Raw genomic sequence first — 23924 nt, forward strand, 5'->3', positions numbered from 1 at the left:
TAGTGCCTAGTTTCATCTGTAGTGTCGTGTATAGTTCAGGATTCTTTTTAAGAAAGCAGCAGATAGGCAGAGTGTTCTTTATTTTCCTCCACGGTTTCAAATGTCAAGGAAACATTGGAGGTTGGATTTTGGCATTCAGTATAGATGCAGAGTTCAAAGCAAGATCAAATTGGGAGGTGTTTTGTTAAAGTTGAGATAAATGTGTATTAAGCTTCTTTTTTGAAGCTTTTCTGAATTCGGGATTTACCGGGAAAGTAGGACGTTTAATTTTAGCGGAGCAGAGCAATGATTTAACTCTGACTAGAACTCTGACGTTTATAGCTAACCTTGAGGCCCTGTTTTCTGCCAGTGTGCGGATTTGCCCGGGTCAGACTTCAAGCTTAAGTATGAGTTTTAGCCTTTGTCAGAAATGCAGCAAGTCATGCTAACTTGCAAGGGAGTCACCCGAGGGCACGCGGTGCCTGCAGGGCCGGGACGGAAGCCCCGCCCCCGGCGCAGTTCCCGCCTGGCCGCGGGGGAGAAGCACCTTACACGCCCCGCTCTGCTTTTGTGCCACAGAGTACGGTCGGGCCCTGGAAGGAACGCTCTCGGAATTGGCCGCGGAAACCGATCTGCCCGTTGTGTTTGTGAAACAGAGAAAGATAGGCGGCCATGGTCCAACCTTGAAGGTAGGAGAGAGTAACATGTCTTTTTAAACGGGGGATGAGCTCGTTGAGCCCAGCGTGGTCACAGCCTGCCTTTAAAGCCAGCGTGGCTGTGACCCTCCAAACAGGACGCAGCGCTGGGAAATGACGAAAAAACGCTTGTGGGCTAGCGCATGTGTTAATCGAAGCTGATCAGACGTTGGACAAATTTCACATCCCGGGAAACTTGAAATTTCTAACGATTTTCATCTTTTAAAATAGCTTTTTAAAGATGTCGTTTTTCTCCTATTTCCCCTTCCTCTTTCCCTCCCAGTTGTAAATAAATTCCCCTCCCCCCCGCCACCGACGGAGTCTCACTCTGTCGCCCAGACTGAAGTGCAGTGGCCCGATCTCGGCTCACTGCAAGCTCCACCTCCCGGTTTCACGCCATTCTCCTGTTTCAGCCTCCCCAGTAGCTGGGATTACTGGCGCCCACAATCACGCCCGGCTATTTTTTTTTTGTAATTTTAGTGGAGACGGGGTTTCACTGTGTTAGCCAGGATGGTCTCGATCTCCTGACCTCGTGATCCGCCCGCCTCGGCCTCCCAAAGTGCTGAGATCACAGGCGTGAGCCACCGCGCCCGGCCCTAAATAAAATTTTTTAGCAGCAGTGTAATCTGCTAAATGTTGGTTGTTTAGGGAAGTCCTGAGAAAAGGGGATCAGGAAATGCTTATCTTTTTCATCAAGGTGGCCCTGTAATCTTCCTCTTCCTCTTAATTCTCTCAGGGGTAGGGGACCCGAAAACCCCAGGCTCTGGAGGAGAGCAACCAGGAAGCTCTTGGGGTGACTTCGTTTTCCTTCAGGTGTGTCTTTTTTAGCCCAGAGTTAACAGTTGGGTGAAGGGAAAGGAAGAAGTCTTCCCTTTGGCTGGTAGCAAACAGTAGAAATCATTCCTTAGACCTATGAGAGCCTATAGAAATCCTTCCTTAGACCTATGCCACTGAGGAGTTACAGCCACTGAGGGATTTATAGCTTACAGTGTTGGAAAAATGCTTGGAGGCTGGGTGCATTTTGTTTTTTTTTTTTAAATCTCACCTGTGTTAGATTACCAGGTTAGAAAACCTCCTGTAATCCCATCACCATGATCTATGTGATTTTTGTCCTTATTCATTTATATCTCTGTAATTTTTAAGAAATGAAAACATTGCCTTCTTAGAAGTAAACCTGAGTGAGGACGGCGTTAAATGTAAAAATATATTTAGATGTGTTGCAGCCTTAGGAAAAATACTAATAATTGAATTTTTATTTATTACCTTTTCTTCTAAAAGTATTTATTTTTGACAAATCGTTATAGGGAATGGATCTAGACTTCAAACAGCAAATTAATGGAAAATAATTAATGGAAATACAGAGGCTTTTAGCTTTAGTTAAAATATATTGTGTTACTCAGATCTTTAGTTTGCAGGTAAAAGGAGACAATGGTCTATTATATTAATATTCCTTCCTGGCTGGGCGGGTGGCTCACACTTGTAATCCCAGCACCTTGGGAGGCCGAGACAGGCGAATCACCTTGAGCTCAGAAGTTCCAGACCAGCCTGGGCAACGTGGTGAAACCCTGTCTGTACTAGAAATACAAAAATTAGCCAGGGCTTGGTGGTGCGTGCCTGTGATCCCAGCTACTCTGGGACTGAGGCTGAGGCTGGAGAATCGCTTGAACCTGGGAGGTGGAAGTTGCAATGAGCTGAGATTGCGCCACTGCACCCTGGCCTAGGTGACAGTGAGACCATGTCTCAAAAAATATATATATATAATATATATATGTATATATCTTCCTGTCTGATTATTCTGTTATCTTTACCTATGCCATAAGTTTATAAAGTTATATAGTAATTTGATCTTTATGTAATCCTACTGATGCTCCTGGTTTTAATGGCAATGGGAGTAAAAAGAGTCACTCTTTTTATAAGCTTTGGAACTCAATTGATTTGGTCTGATGTTCTGTTTTTTCTTTTTTTTTAATTGAAAACTTTTTTTTTCTTTAGAGATGGAGGTCTCACTATGTTGTCCAGGCTGGTCTTGAACTCCTGGGCTCAAGCGATCATCCGGCCTCGGCCTCCTAAAGTTCTGGGACTGCAGGTCACGACATTTAGTGAGGTATAGTGCCATGAATGAAAAGCATACCACCAAGAACACTTAAAAGAAATCATTTAGCGTATTTCTTAAGTAAACTTACCCTACTTTGTGTCTTTTTTTTTTTTGAGACAAAGTCTCGCTCTGATGCTCAGGCTGGAGTGTAGTGGCATGATCTCCGTTCACCCCAACCTCTACCTCCTGGGTTCAAGCGATTTTCCTGCCTCAGCCTCCCCAGTAGCTGGGATTACAGGCACACGCCACCACACTTGGCTAATTTTTGTATTTTTAGTAGAGATGGGGTTTCACCATGTTGGTCAGGCTGGTCTTGAACTCCTGACTTTGTGGTCCAAAGTGCTGGGATTACAGGTGTGAGCCACCACGCCCAGCCTATTTTTTTTTTTTTTTTTTGAGAAGGAGTCTCGCTCTGTTGCCCAGGCTGGAGTTCAGTGGCACGATGCCGACTTACTGCAACCTCTGTCCCCTGGGTTCAAGTGATTGTCCTGCATCAGCCTCCTGAGTAGCTGGGATTACAGGCACTTGCCACCGTGCCCGGCTAATTTTTGTATTTTTAGTAGAGACAAGGTTTCACCATGTTGGCCAGGCTGGTCTTGAACTTTTCACCCCGTGATCCACGCACCTCAGCCTTCCAAAGTGCTGGGATTACAGGTGTGAGCCACCGGGCCCAGCCCTATTTTTGTTTCTTAATGAGTGCTAAGAAATGGAAGAAGAGAAAAAGCAAGGTAAGGACTATTGGTTTGAAAGATCTGTGAGCTTTCAGCCAATTATTGCCCACATTTGGGGCTAAATGGTAGGTTTTGAAAACCTTAAAGGAGCTTTGGGTTTCAGTGGAGAAAGGCATTTATTTAGTGGAGAATTGGGTGCTTATAGTCCTAAAGTCCACACCTTAAAAAGAAGGTTAAGATTTCATACTTTAATTGCAACATAAATAATGGAGGGAGCTCTTCAAAATGTCCACATTTCTTTTCTCCTTTTAATATTGTTTCTTCCTCATCCCCTTTTCCCTGAATAAACAACAGCAGCAAAACCTACCTTGCTTTCACAGTGAGTGTACTATAGAAGACCAGGGAGAAAGAATCCTGCTGGAAGAAGTTGGTGAGCCTAGGTGACTCCCTTGATAAAGGATGAAAGCTTTCCAGAAGAATGTTCCAAAAAAGTGTTGTCTCCAGACCACCTGCTCAGAATCCCCTGGAGTACTCGTTAAGCATGCATGCCCAGGCTTTACTCAAGTTCTTTTGAAGTAGACTCGGGAAAGAGCTAGGAATCTGCCCCCCGCCCCCCACTTTTTTTTTTGAGATGGAGTTTTGCTCTTGTTGCCCCAGCTGGAGTGCAGTGGAGCTGGAGTGCAGTGGCATGATCTCAGCTCACTGCAACCTCCACCTCCTGGGTTCAAGTGGTTCTCCTGCCTCAGCCTCCCAAGTAGCTGGGACTAGAGGCATGCGCCACCATGCCCGGCTAATTTTGTATTTTTTTTAGTAGAGACGGGGTTTCACCATGTTGGTCAGGCTGGTCTCGAACTCCTGACCACAGGTGACCCACCCACTTCAGCCTCCCAAAGAGCTGGGATTACAGTGTGAGCCACCACGCCCGGCCTGCCTTTTTGTTTTTGTTTTGTTTTAAATAACCTCCCTCCAATAATTCTTAGGATAAATATCAAGTTTGAGACGCTTTAATATTATTGTACATAGGGTAGTTTTGTCAAGATCATTTGATGAGATAATTAGAATTGCGGAAAACAAAGAACTAGTCTTTTAATACCCAAAACATATTTGTTAGAAAACAGCAAATAGGAGCCCAATAAGGGAGTAACACTTTTATTGAACACTTTAACAATGAATAGAAAAATAGGGAACCAAGCTGTTTGTGGCTAGGGCTTTTGTATGTCCATGTATAAAGTTGGAACTAGGGAGCTCCAAGATGGCTAAGAACTATGAATAGAGTTCCTACTGCTCAAAGACATATGGCTTTCATGAACATCTTGGTTTTTAAAGAAAAGTTGCGGTATTCTTATAGGGAACCTGTTTTGTATATAAATCAGCATCTCCCTTTGGATTCCAGGGTTTTGAAACCACTTGTAGAAAGGCCTATTGGTGGTACTGAGAGGAGAAGCAGAGTGAGTGAAAAAGTGTTTACTGGTATAATACCAAGTGTCAGACATAGTTAAGACTTAGTAGTTTGAGGTAATCATGGGAGATAAGACTAAAACTGGCAACTCGGGGCTTAAATAATTTCTTCAGGGCAATATTAGGAGGGATGACAGGCACAAAGCAATGTGGGATTAATATCCAGATGAATTTTGCAGACAGTTGTGGTGGCCCTATGTTCCAGTCTTAGGGGGTAGATGCTGAGACAAAGGCAGGTCTCCTTTCATGTTCTGAGACAAGGTCTGGCTCTATTGCCCAGGCTGGAGTGCAGTGGTGCGTTATCGACTCATTGCACCCTCCACCTCCTGGGCTTAACCCATCCTCCCACCTCAGCCTCCCAAGTAGCTGGGACTACAGCTTATTTTTGTATTTTTTGTATATTGGGGGTTTCACCATGTTGTCCAGGCTGGTCTTAAACTCGTGAGCTTAAGCCGTCTGCCTACCTTGGCCTCCCAAAGTGCTGAGATTATAGGCATGAGAGCCACTGCGCCCAGCCAGGTCTCCTTTCAAGTCTAACTTCCAGTTACCAGAAACAGACATCAGGACATGAGTGGTAATTGAATAACTCTCCAACCATCCCCTTTCTTAACTATTCTTAACTTCAGAGGCTACCAGAACTTGACAGAAAATGCAATTTATTTTGTTTCTTTCCTCTGAAATAATCCCTTCTTTTTGGAGGCATTAGTAATGTATCTGCTTTTGGCTTGATTAAAGTTGAGGCCTGAGGAGGAGTGGAGGATTGCTTTGAAGATGAGGGAAGTGACAGATTCTCTGGCGTACATTAAAAGGAAGTAAGGGGTGAGGACTACCAAGATTTAAAAGAGTCTTAGACTGTTAGAACTGCAAATAAATATAGAATTTTAGTGGTTGTAGAGTTGAGTTCCTCCTACTTCTACCAGGTGTAAACACAAACTTGTTTTTTTGCTGTGTATCTGTTCTTTAACAGTAGCATTGAAATTCTGGTGGTGTAGGCTTCAGATTTCCTGTCACTTCTGTTTACTCACCAGCGCCTGACTATTCTAGGCATCACCTTCTTGCCCCTATTTACTTTTGCCTGGACCATTTCATCAGTCTTTAACTGGCCTCCCACTTCTGATCTCCCTCCTCTTCCAGCTCCCATTGCCAGTCATCTTCCTGATTGCTACTCACTGGCCCCAGATCTGCATCCAGAATGAAGTGGGAGCTCCTTAGCTTGGTATTCAATGCCCTCTAGGGTCTAGCCCTAACCTGCTTTTCTGGTTATCTCCTGCTCTGCTCCCTCACTTACTGGAGGCTCCTGGGAATATCATTGCAGCTAAAATATTTCTCCCTACAGTTTTCCTCCTCACTTCTATTCTTTATTTCAACACCTATCTTCTCTTCCCTAACCCAACCCACTTTTCCAACTGCCTGCCTGTTCAGAATACAAGGCCAAAGTTTACCATTCCTTTCCTCCTCTGTTCCCACGGCACTCCTATAAATCTTTATTTTTGGAAAAGGAGGAATCCTGCCAATGATAATTTTTTGGCTTACATATCAAGGTCAGAGAGCTAGTCTTATTCTTTATGCCTGTGGTCCCAGGCATATGTTAGAGCCCAGCAGATATCTAAGCAAATTTGCCTGTTAATGATTGTAACGTTTATTTGTTGAATGCCTATTATGTGCTAGACTCTAAATACTGTAATACTTAGTGATTAAATCCTCACAGCAGTCCTGTGAAGGAGGTGGTATTATCCAGGTTTACAGATGAGAAAATAAAGGCCTTGAGAATTTAAGGAGCATGCCTAGATTACAAGCTAGTTAAGTGGCAGAGTCAGGACTGGAACCCAGACCTGTTTGCCTGCAAAGCTCACTCTCGTGTACTCATACTTCTGGCACTTGGCTTTATGTTGTTGCTACTGAGATACATGTTTGTGTCCTTGATGAGATGCTGTGGTGTGCTCATGATTCAGGGTCAGGCCCATGCAAATCTTGGTATTCCTAGCATAGTGCTGGCTTATGGTAGGTGTTCATTCATTACATGCTTGCTGAATGGAATTTCATTCTGTGCCTACTTGTACTTTTCTTTAGGAGAACAATGATACATTTTAGTATCTCCCATATATTGAAAAAAATTTCTTTAGAGGCAAGGTCTCGCTCTCACCCAGGCTGGAGTGCAGTGGCACTATCATGGCTCGCTGCAGCCTCAACCCTCCTGGGCTCAAGCAATCCTCTTGCCTCAGCCTCCTGAGTATCTGGGAATACAGGCATATGCCACCACACCTGGCCAATTTTTAAATTTTTTGTAAGAGTAGGTCTTTACAAAAGGCTTTTTGTTGACCTAGGCTTGTTTTTTAACACCTAGTGTGCATTCAGTAAATATGTATTGAGTAAATATAGATGGTGGTAGGGCCAGAAGAGACTCACTTAAAGGATTTAGCTCTAAGGTATCTGATTTTATTGAAGATGGGCTATCAGGAACCACGCTCTAGGTTGTTCAGAAGAGATTCTAGGCAGCATATTGGAAAGCAGTTCAGAATTAAAAGCTGTATGACAGCAACATTGTCTGCCTTCAGCATTTTATGCAGGTGTGTCCAGGTCAGTTGGGAAGAAAGTCACTTCACATCTATTTAGCTAGTATTTATTGAGCGTCTGTGTTGACATCGGGCTAGGCACTATCTTTGTAATCTCTAACACAAGTCTGTAGAGCAATGTACTTATTTAAAAATTCATTTGTCAGGCTGGGCGTGGTAGCTTATGCCTGTAATCCCAGCACTTTGAGAGGCTGAGGAGGGCAGATCACTTGAGGTCAGGAGTTTGAGACCAACCTGGCTAACATGGTGAAACCCCTTCTCTACTAAAAATACAAAAAATTACCTGGCTGTGGTGGTGGGCGCCTGTAATCCCAGCTACTCAGGAGGCTGAGGCAGGAGAATCGCTTGAACCTGGGAGGTGGAGGTTGCGGTGAGCAGAGATCGTGCCATTGCACTCCAGCCTGGGCAACAAGAGCGAAACTCCATCTCAAAAAAAAAAAAAAAAGTAATATACAAACACTTGTTGACAAATAAATTTATATTTATTTATTTATTTTTTGAAATGGAGTCCTTCTCTGTCCCCCAGGCTGGAGTGCAGTGGTGCGATCTCAGTTCACTGCAACCTCCGCCTCCCTGGTTCAAGCACTTCTCCTGCCTTAGTCTCCTGAGTAGCTGGGATTATAGGCGTGCGCCACCATGCCCAGCTAATTTTGTATTTTTAGTAGAGACAGGGTTTCTCTCTGTTGGTCAGACTGGTCTCGAACTCTCGACCTCTTGTGAGCTGCCTGCCTCAGCTCCCAAAGTGCTGAGATTACAGGTGTGAGCCACCACACCCGGCCTGATTTTGTTTTTAATGATGACAACCACTCTATATGGCAGAGTGAGACATCTGATAGACTTATGTTACAATTGCTGAAGAAAGTAAGTGACAACTAATCAGACATTTTTCATTTGATCCCTGCATGGAGTTTCTTGAATGCTGCATCCTTTAGTAGCCACACACCCAGTGCTTCTTACCTCCCTGTCTATCAAAATAACACACCTAGTCATTGCTGTCTTTTGAGGTGTTGTGGAGGCTCTTATAACCTGAAAAGTTGTTCTTTTCATCTCACACCCTTGTTTATATTCTTGAGGCTTGGCAAGTCAACCAGCACTGGGTTTTTAAAGTGTCGTTAAGTATATGATTTGACCATAGAGCAAGGGTGGAGATTTTATCTACTCCAAAGTATTTCAAATGAGTGAGTCCAGATTATTTAGTGGGCCTCTTTTACTTCTCTAATGATAATGCCCTCTTATTTGAATAAAGCAGTTATTCAAAGGCTCTTTTGGATACTAGACTTAAACGAATCTGCTGAAATCTAAGGAGCTATTCCTGAGAAAAATGCACATAAATAATTTTGCATATAAACTCAAACTGTGGATCTGCTTCAGAATGTCTGGTACAGAGGTTTACCCTTCTAAGTGTTACTATACACACTTTGAACAGTTGAAGCCTTAGTAGGTTTTTAAAATTTTGTTATATGGCAAATTTCTTTTCACTGGTATTTGTTATAGTGGAATATATTCCTGTGTTCCTCCTTACTGATTTAACCTTTAAAAATATTTTTCTGGGGCCAGGCGCAGTGACTCACACCTGTTATCCCAGCACTTTGGGAGGCTGAGGCGGGTGGATCATGAAATCAGGAGTTTGAGACTAGCCTGGCCAACATGGAGAAACCCCATCTCTACTAAAAATACAAAACTTAGCTGGGCATGGTGGCGCACGTCTGTAATCCCAGCTATTGGGGAGGCTGAGGCAGGAGAATCACTTGAACCCGGGAGGCGGAGGTTGCAGTGATTCGAGATCACACCATTGCACTCTAGCTTGCACGTCTGTAATCCCAGCTACTGGGGAGGCTGAGGCAGGAGAATCACTTGAACCCGGGAGGCGGAGGTTGCAATGAGTCGAGATTACACCATTGCACTCTAGCTTGGTCGATTGAGTGAGACTCCGCCTCAAACAAATAAACAAAAAAATTAAAAAAAATTTTTTTCTGTTCCTAAAGCAACATTCAGAAGTGAAACTACTGGTTTGTATATAGTTTTTAAATATTTGCTATCTTTGGGATTGTTTGATTTATTAAGTACCTACTTAGTAGTTGAAAACACTGTCAGATACATTACATAATTTTCATTCACTATAGTAATTATATGGTATAAATACAGTTGTCCCTTGGTGTCCTCAGGGGATTGGTTCCAGGACCCTTGTGTATACCCAAATTCATACACACTCAAGTCCCATAGTCTGCCCTGTACAGCCAGCATATATGGAAAGTCAGCTCTCCATATTCACAGGTTTCACATCTCACAAATACGGTATTTCTTTATTTCTCACAAGCTTTTTCCTCTTTAAGGAGCAGGCAGACCTGGGTAAATGCTGTATTTTTTATCGCTTTGGTATAAGTGGATCTGTGCAGTTCAAAGCTGTTTCCTTCAAGGGTCAACTGTAGTAGTATTCCTGTCTTATAAATAAAGACACTGGAGGCTGAGAGGTTAAGCAAGCTGGCTAAGATAATACTAATAGCTAATAGGTCAAGATTGGAACCTAGATTGTCCCCTCCTACAGTCTGTGGTCTTTTCAAAAACAAATTTTCATAAAAAAAATACATCTGTCTTATCATAGCAAAGTTCACCTTTAATAATAAAAAACAAAACACAAAATATGTACACACAAACATAACTTTAAAGAAAATTAAGATGAAAGAGAAACTGCCAGGCATGGTGGCTCACGCCTGTAATCCCAACACTTTGGGAGGCTGAGGCGGGCGGATCACGAGATCAGCAGTTCAAGACCAGCCTGGTCAACATGCTGAAACCCCATCTCTACTAAAAATACAAAAATTAGCCTGGTGTGGTGGCTCGCGCCTGTAATCCCAGCTACTTGGGAGGCTGAGGCAGGAGAATTATTTGAATCCGGGAGGTATAGGTTGCAGTGAGCTGAGATCATGCCATTGCACTCCAGCCTGGGCGACAAGAACAAGACTCCGTCCCAAAAAAAAAAAAAAAAATTAAGATGGAAGAGAAACTATACCTAATGTCCTGCTAACTCTGGCAAATCAAACTAGGACTTTACCACATGTCTTCACAACTCAATATTAAACAGATGCCCTCGTGGTATGAAGGAAGAAAAGCTGCTATGAAAGAAGGAATAGAAAAGTTTAGGGAGGTAGCTGATAGGATAAGTGTGTATGTTAGTTTGTGGGACTCAAACTTGACTGATTCCTGGCTTTGGCTCCAAAAAGTCTATTAAAAATCCATTTGTTATAGATAAGTCTTACAGCAAAATCTCACTGGAGAAAAATAGTGGACTCCATGTGACTTCTTCCTTTATTTGGTTACAGGGAGACATGTGACCTTTGTCATCCACCCTGTCACGTTTGTATTGAGCAGTATGGGTTGTGGAAAAGAGCTCAGAATGCTTGGAATTAACCTAAACTCCTAGAAAAGGAACTGAAAATATAGGAGAAAAGACTGAAGAAAAGAGGAAAGGAAATGGAGGGTTGTATTGAACCCTGACTAGCAACTCTTGAGCGAAGAAAGAGGAAAAAGGGGGAAGAGGGGAGCTAAATTATCTCTGAGGCAACCCAGTCTTATGGCTGCCTGAACTAGTCTATACTGTGGGAATAAGGTAGACTCCATCGATTGCTGTGAAGTACCAGTGCACTTCTTGCTCTCTATTCCTAGTCACAGACAAATTTATCAGCAGTGCAGTTTCTTCTTTTTAAGCTTCATTTAAATAATTATTAGTAGCACTTGGACCTTAGGTTAGGAAATCACTGTTTAATGATTTAAAGATTAACCAGCATGGAAATCCCATTCTTTATATGATTGGGGAAAATTATTAAACTTGAGATTGTTTCACTTTGTAGCAAATGTCTAAAGGCAGATTTTTTTTTTTTTTTTTTTTTTTGAGGAGGAGTTTCCCTCTTGTTGCCCAGGCTGGAGTGCAATGGTGCCATCTTGGCTCACCCGCAACCTCCGCCTCCCAGGTTCAAGCAATTCTCCTGCCTCAGCCTCCTGAGTAGCAGGGATTACAGGCATGTGCCACCACGTCCAGCTAATTTTCTATTTTTAGTAGAGACATGGTTTCTCCATATTGATCAGGCTGGTCTCAAACTCCTGACCTCAGGTGATCCACCCACCTCAGCCTCCCAAAGTGCTGGGATTACAAGTGTGAGCCACTGCGCCTGGCCTAAAGGCAGAGTTTTAAAGGTGGAATATGATGCAAGTCTGCCTTTCTTAGGATGATCTAAGTTACATGTTAATAACGTACTTGGAGATCTAGCATAGAATGCACTCAGCACTGTAAATCACAACTTAATAATGCTTGCCTTGATATGCTCTGTTGCTCTGAGCAAACTGTGTGGGCTGTTATCTCCTGAGAAATCCCTGTAAATGGTATTAGTAATACTTTATAAGTAGGTTGGGAGAATATAGTTTTCTAAGGCATTTTGAAATGCTTAGATGAAAGGGTCTTTATGTAGCAAATTGGTGTCAGCCTATTTTCCTTCCTCGGAGCCTGGAGAAAATAGGCACCATAGGGTGGGAAGGGTTGGCTTATCTTCGTAAATAGCTATTGTTGAATTTAAAGTGGATGTGAGCAACTCCTAAGAATATCGTTCACTGTAAAAGCAGACTTTTTTGGATTTGGGTCTTGGAATTCTTAGCTGTATTTTCACCTAAGATTTAAAACAAGTTTAAATACTGGTTTGTAATTGGCCAGACTTGGGAAAGATATGATCCTTTAATGATCCTGGGTCTCAACTTACCTATCTCTCATTGTTTCTTTATTTCAGAAGAGGGATAAGAACTTTTTCTGAAGAGCAGTCAACTTTTCCTTTCAGTGTATAGGATTACTTCCACGAATCTGTGAACTTAATCTTTGCTGCCAAATAACTTGCAGTAGATGCTGGGACAGTTTTAAATCTATTTTAATTTATACATTCAGTACATAAGTGCATCCATGTAAAAACAGCTATGTTTGGAAGATGTAAAACCCAGCTTTTGTTTTTGAGAAGCTGACAATCTAATAGCATAGGATAATATACACGTACAACTAACCGTAATGCATGGTGTTTTGAAAAATGCATGTATTTCCCTGAATTACCCCTAGTTAATAAAATAATTGGGGGCAAATGGTAATATAAGGATTTTGGAGTAACTTAATACTACTAGATTTTGCTGTTTATGCATTTGCAAAAAACCTTCTGCTAATGCTAAAGAAATACGAACAAGTCTATCTGCATAAAGGATGGTAGGGCTAATTTACTTCCTGGTGCTGTGAAACTGGCAGTTGGACAGGTGCAGTTGTGGGTGTCTTTTTTTTAAGGTGCACCTGCTGCAGGTTTGGAAAGCTGTTGATGCCCATGGGTTGGTTGTGTGCATGTTCTCTTTAAAAACCAGATGTATTAATTCCCGTTGTTAAGTATACTTTGCTATTTGCTACTGGTGAGACAGATAAGCGGAGTCCTGTGGTTAACTGCACTTGAGTTTCCAGTGACCCCATTAAATCCAATGGGTAAATTTTCCAGCGCAGCTTAGTCACCCAGTTTACAGATTAAGCTTTCATATCCTTAGATTGTTTCTGAAATCTTCATAGCTTTGCTGACCTTTTAGGGTTCAGAGTTCTTACCCATTCAGTGTCGGTGGCCTTTAGATGTTGGCAAGCTTCCAAGTAAATAGCTCTTTTGCAGAGATCTCTACCCATCATTCTATTCTTCCACTCCTGAATGGTGGAGAACCAAAGTTCACTTGAGTAATGCGAGCACTCAGTTTCCTGCAGGGGTTAGCACGCATACTGGAGGCTCCCCGGACCCCACAGATCTTCGGGATGGGGTGATGGAGGGGATTTGGTTTTTAAAGAGGACCTGTGAAAGTAATTAACCCGATTTACATTTGTATAATAAGTCTAAACACCACCTTGCAAAAGAACTGAGAGTTCGGCCTGTTTAATGGAGTTTCTGCTTTTCACGGGCCTTGGCCTTACCGGCGGTTACAGTCCAGCCAGATTTAGTTCACAAAAAAACAAAACCCTCGGTCGACCTCACTGCGGTATATGATGGCAGCGATCGTTTTAAAGCGCAGGACCTTTAGTGTCCTCAACAGTTTTGTCTCAAGTTGTCCAAAAGTGTTTTTTTTAAAGTGAGGTGATCCAGTCGGTAAACGCTTTGAAAAAGAACAGCTGTGCCCTGAGCGGGCTTAAGTCGCTTTTGGGGTCGGGGCCCATTATTGCGCGTGTTCGGTGCGCGGCGCTTGCCTATGAGCCAGCGCCTCGGGTCGTGGCGCATCCGGGCCGGGGCGGGGCTGTCTTCCCGCGGAGCGTGCTGGGGGCGGGTCGCGCCGGGCCGGGCCGCTAATGCGCATGGGCGGGCGTCCGCAGCTCCAACTGCCGCCAGTTTCCACAAGCTGGGAGGGCCGTTACCCGGAGATACCAGTGGCCGGCATGTCGGTTGAAAAAGCTTCCCGCAAGGGAGACGAAGAGAAAGGAGAGGAGCAGCTCGTGGTCATCCATAGTAGCGAGTACGCGGCGAAGCCGGCGGCGGCGGAGGGAGCGCCGATGAAGATGGATGTGGCGGTGAGGGTCTCGGGCTGCTCCGAAGACCTCAGCTCTGGGGAGGCCGACATAGACCCAAAACTCCTGGAGCTCACCGCTGACGAGGAGAAGTGCCGCAGCATCCGCAGGCAGTACCGGCAGCTCATGTACTGCGTGCGGCAGAACCGGGAGGACATCGTGAACTCGGCGAACAACTCCTTGACCGAGGCTCTGGAGGAAGCCAACGTCCTGTTTGATGGAGTGAGCCGAACCAGAGAAGCAGCCCTCGACGCCCAGTTTCTTGTGATGGCTTCTGACTTGGGTAAAGAAAAGGCAAAGCAGTTAAACTCTGACCTGAACTTCTTTAATCAGTTAGCATTTTGTGACTTTCTGTTTCTGTTCGGGGGTCTGAATTGGATGGAAGGCGAGCCTGACGACTTGAGTGATTGTGATGATAACACAGCTCTTTCCTTCTGGAAGGCAATGGAAAAGGAAGCAACATCCTGGATGGTAAAAGCTGAGACATTCCATTTTGTTTTTGGTTCATTCAAACTAGAACCTTCTGCACCAAAGCCCCGACTTGAACACCAGAAGAAAGTTCGCAAGATGGAGGAAAATGGGAATATGCCTACAAAGTTGCGGAAGCTGGACCTGAGTAGTTATCCAGAAGCGACAGAAAAAAACATAGAAAGGATTTTGGGATTGTTGCAAACCTACTTTCGAAAGTATCCTGATACTCCTGTGTCCTATTTTGAGTTTGTGATTGATCCAAACTCTTTTTCTCGTACTGTGGAGAATATATTTTATGTTTCTTTTATTGTAAGAGATGGTTTTGCAAGAATAAGGCTTGATGAAGACAGGCTGCCAATATTAGAGCCGATGAATGTTAACCAAATGGGTGAGGGAAATGATTCCAGTTGCCATGGTAGGAAACAGGGAGTCATATCTCTGACTTTACAGGAGTGGAAAAACATTGTGGCAGCTTTTGAAATTTCTGAGGCTATGATTACATACTCCTCATACTAAAGATTTAGTATAGGATCCTTTTTGTGTGTTTTTCTGAAGTTATCTCAAATGGAGAGTCAAATGTAAACTGAAGCACATATTGTATGTCTTGTAAAGTGAAAAAGTATCTTCAAGAACATCAGACATTGTTTTACTGTGCAGCATATTTTTCTTAGTAATTTATAAGCTCATGATCTTCTGTTATTAAAAAAAATTCGTTGGCATATTTATGGGAGCGTTTTATTGAATGCCCTTTAAGACTATTAATAAAAACAAGTTTTTGGATACCAAATTAAGGGATATTTGATAATTTGCAAAACATAATAATTTACGAAAATCAATTATGATGCTCTGTGATACATTGCTTTCTCTGTCATAGGGAACCAAGAGAATCCCAGAAAGAGTTCCTAACCAGGTTGGGAAAAGAGTGGGTAAAAAACAAAAGTGGAAAAAAAGCAAACAAACAACAACTTGTCTGTAAGGCAGTTAATATGCAACATTAAGAATAAAAAAGTCATTGCAAAGAAGACAGGATTTATGAGGGAGTATCCATATTCTTAACAGTTTCTGTTATTAGACTCAGCAAATGTAGTGTGTCTGCTGTAGTAGTTGAGGTGTCACCTAAGGGCTGAAAGTTGAGTAGAAACGCGGAGAAGGAAAAGGCATTCTAGGCAGGAGAATAGCAAGGTAAAATGCATGGAATTGTTAGAAGTTAGGCACGAGAGGACCAATTAGATTTATGGAAAAACTGTTATATTTGATTGTTAAGCTGGGCAACAATTGAATAACTTCATCTATTAGTATCCTCAGAAGATATTTTTGTCTAACTATTATACGTTGAACACAAAATCTTTTGCTGTCCGTTTGTAGTTTTTATCTACTGAATTTCTTCTCTGGCCCCTAGTGTCCCTTTGTGGTCTTTGCTAGTACATAGAATGTCCTTCAGAATCTGCACTGTTTCATCATGTAACAACTTTGAATATTTGTCCCACTTTAATTTTGCATTTTTATCTTTTTTTTTCCTTGAGACAAGTGTCACTCTTGTTGCCCAGGCTGGGGTGCAGTGGTGCGATCTTGGCCCACTACAACTTCTGCCTCTGGGGTTCAGGCAATTCTTGTGCCTCAGCCTCCCAAGTAGCCGGGATTACAGGTGCGTGCCATCACACCTAGCAAATACCTGCCTCGGCCTCCCAAAGTGCTGGGATTACAAGTGTGAGCCAAATTTTGCATTTCTTAATAGGGTTTTAAATGCCAGGAAACTGACCCTGCTTGAAACTGAAACATGTTAGTTTATCTAGATGTTCTTCACTTAGTGTAAAGCCATAAAGGCTTTTTTCTTTCTGTTGCTTGCAGTTGTTTTAAGAATATAAATTACAACCTTATTTGGAGATTATTGCCAAAAGTTTGGGTCATTAGGAAAACAACTTGAGAAGGTGCAGTAAGCATGCCCATAAACTTTTTTTCCTTTGATCCTTATAGAAGCTTAAGTTTTGGTAGTCGTGGAATTTTGCCATTAAACAATAATTTGGCAAATGTTTAGGCATCTGTTTTGCATAGCAGTGGCAAACTTTCCTAGTAAGTCTAGTAGTACAGGAAAGAGAAATCCAAAGACTCAACAAATGATACCAAGACTGAGAGGAAGGATCTTTCATGTATGGGGATGAGGTTCTTCACCAATAATACAGTAGTGGTTTTAGCAAAAACAGAACTTTCTTATGAAACTTGGCCAATTATTTTCTAAATTAGTTCCTCCTTTCACATACTAAAGAGCGCTCACCCTTGCTAGTGTCTAGTATCCTTTGATTTATAGTAGCAGTCATGGAAGTATCATTTGATCTCAGTGATCCTCATTTCCAGCATGTCTCTACCAACCAAGTTCCTTGGGTTTTGCAGAGATCTGCTGTTGGAAGAAAAAGTACTCTTAATGACAGCAAACAGATCCCGCCCCGATACTTTACTGACAATCAGTTGCTCTGTTGAATGCCTCATGTCTTTACTAGGAGTATTTGACAGTGATGATTTAAAAGCATTAATAGATCATCTGGAGGCTTAGGAGAGGTAATTTTTTGGGTCTTCTCTAATAGCTGTTAAAATACGAAGTTGACCACTACTGTTTCTATTTGTACTGGTTGGCATGAGGTGTGATGGATTGCCTCATCATTTTTGAAATTTTGAAATTAAAGTGACTGGTTACCTTGAAGCAAAAAGGAAATTATAGAGATTAAGAATCAAACTGCAAATCTGCTTGTTTCTTGCTAATATAGAGAACTTTATTTAATTTTTTGGAGACAGAGTTTTCACTCGTTGCCCAGGCTGGAATGCAATGGCACAATCTCGGCTTACTGCAACCTCCACCTCCTGGGTTCAAGTGATTCTCCTGCCTCAGCCTCCCACGTAACTGGGATTACAGGCACCCGCCACCACGCCTGGATGATTTTTGTACTTTTAGTAGAGACAGGGTTTCACTATATTGGCCAGGCTGGTCTTGAACTTCTGACCTCGTGATTCGCCTGCTTTGGCCACCCAAAGTGCTGGGATTCCAGGTGTGAGCCACCACGCCCGGCTTAGGGTACTTTAAATTTTGCAGGTTCAGTTAGCTGAAATGTAGGATAATTTTTTTTTTTTTTTTTGAGACAGGGTCTTGCTCTGTTGCCCAGAGCACAATCCTGGCTTACTGCAGTCGCCTTGATCTCTCGGACTCAAGTGAGTCTTCTGCCTCAGCCTCCCGAGTAGCTGGGGCGACAGCTGCATGCCTCCACACTCAGCTATTTTTTTTGTTTCGGAAGAGAGAAGGTCTCATTATGTTGCCCAGGCTGGTCTTGAACTCCCAGACTTAAGCAATCCTCCTGCCTTGGCCTCCCAAAGTGTTGGGAATTACAGGTGTGAGCCACCACGCCCAGCCTAGGACAATATTTTTAAGAAATACTTTAAAAATATTTTGAGAATATTTTTAAATAATAGAACTTTATTGAATGGTAGAACCACTTGCTGGTCAAAGGATCTGGGATCAGATCCTCATTCTATAACATTCTAGTTATGTACTTTGGATAAATTATTATTTAACCTGTAAACATCAGGTTTGTCATTTGCCATGTGGGAATAATGCCTCTTAAGTTTACAGTAAGAATCAAAGTAGAAAATGTTTGTGATAAGTACTTTGAGATATGAATTATGGTATGTAGTATAGTTGGAAAAGCAAGAGGTTTGTAATCTCTGAAATTGAACGTGGGCTCAATTCTTGGCTCGTGGGCAAGTTTCTTTCTCTGAGGGCCTCTATACTATATGAAATGGGAATAAACATCTGACTGGAAGACTTTGAGATAATGTATAAAAAAAACTTTTCTCATTGTAGACTCTCATGTTAGTGCCTCACTCTCTAGTTCAGAGTCAGCAAATTCCATGATGCCACCTCCCTCCATAGTGATATCTCTGTAATGGTTCATTTACTTTCCTTTGAGTCTCTGACCATTTGTCATGCTTTTTAGACCCTTGTCCTGGAGAATGTATTACCAAGTGATTGGTAATTAATTTATTCCACAACTGTTTGAATGCCCATTTTGCCAGTCACTATTCTAGGAACTGGTTGAAAAATGGTGGATAGAAAACTGCCCACCTTTCACGATTTCATGTTTTAGTGGGTATATTAGTTTCCTTTTGCTGCTCTAACAAATTACCAAACATTTAGTGGTTTTAAATAACACTATTTTACAGTTGTGGAAGTTGGATGCTAAAATCCAGTTATCAATAGGTCTGGTTCCTTCTGGAAGCTCTGAGGCAGAATCTGTTCCCTTGCCTTTTTCAGCTTCCAAAGCCTACCTGGATTCCCTGGCCCACAATCTGTCACTTCCTCTATTTTCTTTCTTTTTTTTTTTTTTTGAGACGGAGTCTCGCCCTGTCACCCAGGCTGGAGTGCAGTAGCACAATCTCAGCTCACTACAAGCTCCGCCTCCTGGATTCACGCCATTCTCCTGGCTCAGCCTCCTGAGTAGCTGGGACTACAGGCGTCCGCCACCACACCTGGCTAATTTTTTTGTATTTTTAGTGGAGACGGAGTTTCACCATGTTGGCCAGGATGGTCTCAATCTCCTGACCTCGTGATCTGCCTGCCTGGGCCTCCCAAAGTGCTGGGATTACAGGCGTGAGCCACCGCACCTGGCCACTTCCTCTATTTTCAAAGCTGGCAATGCAACCGCTTGCTTCTGTCCTCACATCTCCTAGTACTATAATCAAGTCTCCCTCTGCCTCCTCCTTATAACACTTGTGATTACATTGGGCCTAGTGGGATAATCCTGGAAAATCTCTCTCTAGAACCTTAATCACTCTTTACACGTAACATAGTCACTGGTTCTAGGGATCCAGACTTTGACATTGGAGAACTATTGTTCACCCTATCGTGGAGAAAGACAACATATTCCTGTTAACGATGATAGCTCTGAAGAAGAATTGCTTGGATAGAGGTTGAAGTGCTGCCTGAGAAGAAGGGTTAAGGGGAGGCTCTTTGAAGGAGGCATTTGAAATATAATCTCTTATTCATAAATCATTTACCAGAATACAGTCATGCACTGTATAAGGTCAATCATGTGTTACACATGAGATCAACAATAGACCACGTATATGGTGGTGGTTCCATTAAGATTAGACTGTCCCCTAGTGAGGTAGTAGTGCTCCCAAAGTCTGGGGCCACAGAGATGAAAGACAGGATACCCACCCTTGCAGAGTTGATGGGATTGTGTAATGGTGGTAGGGGGATCTCAGAGGAGGAACACCCAACTCAAGATGTATTAGTCCATTTTCACACTGCTGATAAAGACATACCCAAGACTGGGCAATTTTCAAAAGAAAGGGGTTTAATGATCCACAGTTCCACATGGCTGGGGAGGCCTCACAATCATGGAGGAAGGCAAGGAGGAGCAAGCCACATCTTAACGTGGATGGTGGCAGGCAAAGAGAGAGATTGGGCAGGGAAACTCCCCCTTATAATACCGTCAGATTTCATGAGACTCATTCGCTATCAAGAGAACAGCACAGGGAATACCTGCCCCCATGATTCAATTACCTCCCACCAGGTCCTTCCCACAACATGTGGGAATTCAATTTGGGTGGGGACACAGCCAAACTATATCACAAGGGCTGTTAAGTAAAGGCTTCTAATTTAAGCTTGAAGGGCATGAAGGGGTTGGAGTGGAGAAAAGAGGACATCCCAGGTAGTGTAACAATGTCTGTGCTAAGTGCTGTGGCTACATGTGTTACTGGAGTTGTAAGAAAGAAAAGGAGAATCTTGGGAACTGAAGAGAGACTTGATGGATAAAATGGGCCTTTTGTCTTGGAATCTCTTAGAATGTTGGTTAAAGAAGCCGCCAGCCTCCAAGAGAATGCTGCGGAAGGGTAATATGTTTGTACATTGAATAGAAATAATGTAACATCATGCTAGTCTTGTCTATGTGCTGGATCAAGATTTGTTAGGAAGAGGACATTTCAAAATAGTGGAGATTGACGCAGGGAAACTCAGCGGAGGACACCAGTAAAATACATTCCAGCACTTCTTGACTTAGTTCCAGGCAATTTTCCTTCTTCAGGAAGTGGGGAATTAGTAACTTAAAGAGATTAATTCCTACCAGCCACTATGCTAACATGCATTGTCTTTCTTAAACTCAGCCATTTGATGAGGTCGGGAACCTGTTAGCTTTGTTAAGGATTAGGTGATTGGTCCAAGTCACCTGGCCTTGTGAGTGGTAGAGCAAGTATTTTAACGCAGGTTATTTCTGCACCAGAGCCATCTATAATGGTAGGGGGAAAAAAAGTACAAAGCTGGCAAAGGATAGAAACTAAGCTTGGGGGAAAAGTCAGGATTTTAAAAGACTGCCACAGTTGAATTGCTTTCTGTATTGTGCCCTTTTGCGGGGAGCCTGGAGCAGTGTTTTAGTAGGAATGGGGCTGGGGAAAGGGATTGGATTACTATGACAGGCAGGTGGAAGAAAAGGAAGACTATCCAATGTGTAAGCCTTGCCAACGAGTGACGAATGCCTGCAGGTCATCTACTCATATTATGTAGCAGTGGTTCTCAAAGTGTATGAGGCCCTTTTGGCATACTTTAAGGTCAGAATTATTTTCATAATACTAAGATGCTGTTTGCCCCTTTTCTTTTTTTTTTTTTTTTGAGTTGGAGTCTCGCTCTGTTGCCCAGGCTGGAGTACAGTGGTGTGATCTTGGCTCACTGTGAGCTCTGCCTCCTGGGTTCATGTCATTCTTCTGCCTCAGCCTCCCTAGTAGCTGGGATTACAGCACCTACCACCACACCCGGCTAATTTTCTATATTTGTAGTAGAGACAGGGTTTCACCGTGTTAGCCAGGATGGTCTGTATCTCCTGACCTCGTGATCCTCCCACCTTGGCCTCCCAAAGTGCTGGAATTACAGGCGTGAGCCACTGTGCCCAGCTGCCCTTTTCACTTTCTCTTGCATGTAAACTGTGAAGTTTTCCAGAGGTTACATGACAGGTGATGTAGCAACAGATTGAATAGAAAAACAGATATGAGCTGTCTTTTGTTGTCAGACATTAAAGAGAATTGCAAAGATACAAAGCAGTGCCATTCTTCTCACCAATTTAAAAAAAATTTTAAATAAAAACACTCATGTTAACATTTCATAAATATATTATTCTTAAATTTGTTAATATTTTAAGTTTCTTCCTAGTTTTAATTTCTGATGTAGTAAATAGATAAAATCCACATTAACAAGCTCTTTGGAGTCTCAATTTTAAAGCTCTGATTTAAGATTGTAAAGGAGTCCTGAGATGAGATGAAAAAGTTTGAGAACCTCTGTAGCAGCCACCACAGTCAGTTGACGTAATTTCTAGCAATTGTAATTGGAGGAGAATGGGGGCATTTTTCTCCTTTCCTTATCCCATTTCTGTACTACCTTCTTATGTTGTCTGGGGGAGCTGTCTTCTACCTTCTATCTTATTTTTATTTTAGGTGAGGTACCACTTACATGGAATGGAATGATAGCACTTTCAATTTTAAGTTCGGTTAAAATTTTAAAACATAAAGTTTCTTTCTTTCTTTCTTTCTTTCTTTCTTTCTTTCTTTCTTTCTTTCTTTCTTTTCTTTCTTTCCTTTCTTTCTTTCTTTCTTTCTTTCTTTCTTTCTTTCTTTCTTTCTTTCTTTCTTTCTTTCTTTCTATCCTTCTTTCCTTCTTTTCCTTCTTTTCCTCCTTCCTTCCTTCCTTCCTTCCCTCCCTCCCTCCCTCCCTCCCTCCTTCCCTCCTTCCCTCCTTCCCTCCTTCCCTCCTTCCCTCCTTCCCTCCTTCCCTCCTTCCCTCCTTCCCTCCTTCCCTCCTTCCTTCCTTCCTTCCTTCCTTCCTTCCTTCCTTCCTTCCTTCCTTCCTTCCTTTCTTTCTGTCTTTCTTTCTGAAATGGAGTCTCACTCTGTCGCCCAGGCTAGAGTGCAGTGGCATGGTCTTGGCTCACTGCAACGTCCACCTCCTGGGTTCAAGCAATTCTCCTACCTCAGCCTCCCGAATAGCTGGGAAGACAGGTGCACGCCTCCACGCCCGGCTAATTTTTTTTTGTATTTTAGTAGAGACAGGGTTTCACCGTGTTGCCCAGGCGGGTGGTGAACTCCTGAGCTCAGGCAACCCGCCCGCTTCAGCCTCCCAAAGTGCTGGGATTATAGGCATGAGCCACTGAGCTCAGCCTCATAATGTTTAATTCCAAGGTCAACTGAATGCTTCAATTGCCTGTGTCTTACCAGTTTTACCTACAGTGCTTTAAAATGATGAGGTTCATTCAGAGCTTTTTTGGTAAAATCTGTGCACTGGTTGATACAATTTGACTTTAAGTTTGAACCAGGAGATCTCAGGTTAGATACAGAATTTCAGTAAGGAACTGATTGTAAACATTGGTGGAGGGGAGTATGTGGCTTTTCAGCATGAGGATACATTTTCTGGTATTTGTTCTAGTAGGTATGTTGGAGGAGGGGGTTTCCAGAACCGTGGTTTTCATTTAGACAGCCAGTTATTGTGTTCTGTCACCATCTTTGCTAAGTTCATGCAGATAAAATGAGGTTGCAATTAAAAGTGATTGTATGTTATTTTTCTAGCAGGACATCTAACTGCATTTGTTAGTTAACTCTTAAACCAGTAAGTCATGCTCTTTGAGACTGAGTAGGGAGTCACACTAGTTCCTCGAAGCTTAATTGATCCTTTGATCGAATGGCTGTTACTACCAAATTGTTTTTCCCCCACAGTGCCTTGTATTGAAGGAGGAGCCTTGGCCATAATGCCAGTTGATGAGTACTGGCTGTGTTTACCAGCCTCTCATGCTAGACCTTTTGTGCAGACTGTCAGGGTGGTGCAGTCTTGCCCCCACTGTTGCTGGTTTCCAGGTGTTCTCCCTTCAGTCCCTGAGGCACTACATATGCCCGCCATGCTGCCAACAGGTAGCCACAGTGCTGTGCTTCCTCCTTCACATTGCTCCACCGCATCCCCTTCCACATCCCAAGAACCTTGTTCTTCTGCTGACCCCAAGCTCTGCCTTTCACCCCCTGCATCTGATGGTAGGCAAGAGAGAAATGTGCAGTTTGGGCTGGTAAGTTTGGGGGCTCTTTTTGTTATTAAAGTTAAGACTTTTTGTTTGTTTGTTTGTTTAAATGAGATGGAGTCCAGTGGTGCGATCTTGGCTCACTGCAACCTCTGTCTCCCAGGTTCAAGCGCTTCTCCTGCCTCAGCCTCCAGAGTAGCTGAGATTACAGGCGCCCACCACCATGCCTGGCTAATTTTTGTATTTTTAGTAGAGAGAGGGTTTTACCCTGTTGGCCAGGCTGATCTCGAACTCCTGACTTCAAGTAATCCTCCCGCCTCGGCCTCCCAAAGTGCTGGTATTACAGGCGTGAGCCACTGCGCCTGGCCTAAGACTTGAGTTTTTGAAAACATTTTATTGT

At 42.9% G+C, this 23924-nt stretch overlaps 2 protein-coding genes across 4 annotated transcripts in view; both read left to right on the forward strand.

Moving 5' to 3' along the window:
* Positions 1-23924, forward strand: part of TXNRD1 (thioredoxin reductase 1) — a 64251-nt gene that overhangs the window by 1322 nt on the left and 39005 nt on the right. Inside the window, exons 1-2 of one of the 3 annotated variants that reach the window (XM_073021045.1) lie at positions 560-668; positions 2667-2778. The exons of 1 other annotated variant lie outside the window; for it this stretch is intronic. In XM_073021045.1, coding sequence (XP_072877146.1) covers positions 2683-2778 — 96 coding nt within the window. In that variant the 5' untranslated portion in view covers positions 560-668; positions 2667-2682. Of the gene's footprint in view, positions 1-559; positions 669-2666; positions 2779-23924 lie in introns of those variants that run through there. One more of the 3 variants, XM_037996605.2, reaches the window with a different exon arrangement.
* EID3 (EP300 interacting inhibitor of differentiation 3) lies at positions 565-15279 on the forward strand. Its single transcript, XM_073021046.1, has 2 exons — positions 565-668; positions 13830-15279. The coding sequence occupies exon 2, from the start codon at positions 13893-13895 to the stop codon at positions 15006-15008; it is 1116 nt and encodes a 371-aa protein (XP_072877147.1). The 5' UTR covers positions 565-668; positions 13830-13892; the 3' UTR covers positions 15009-15279.

This window comes from Chlorocebus sabaeus, chromosome 11, assembly GCF_047675955.1.
Source record: "Chlorocebus sabaeus isolate Y175 chromosome 11, mChlSab1.0.hap1, whole genome shotgun sequence".
NCBI lineage: Eukaryota > Metazoa > Chordata > Mammalia > Primates > Cercopithecidae > Chlorocebus > Chlorocebus sabaeus.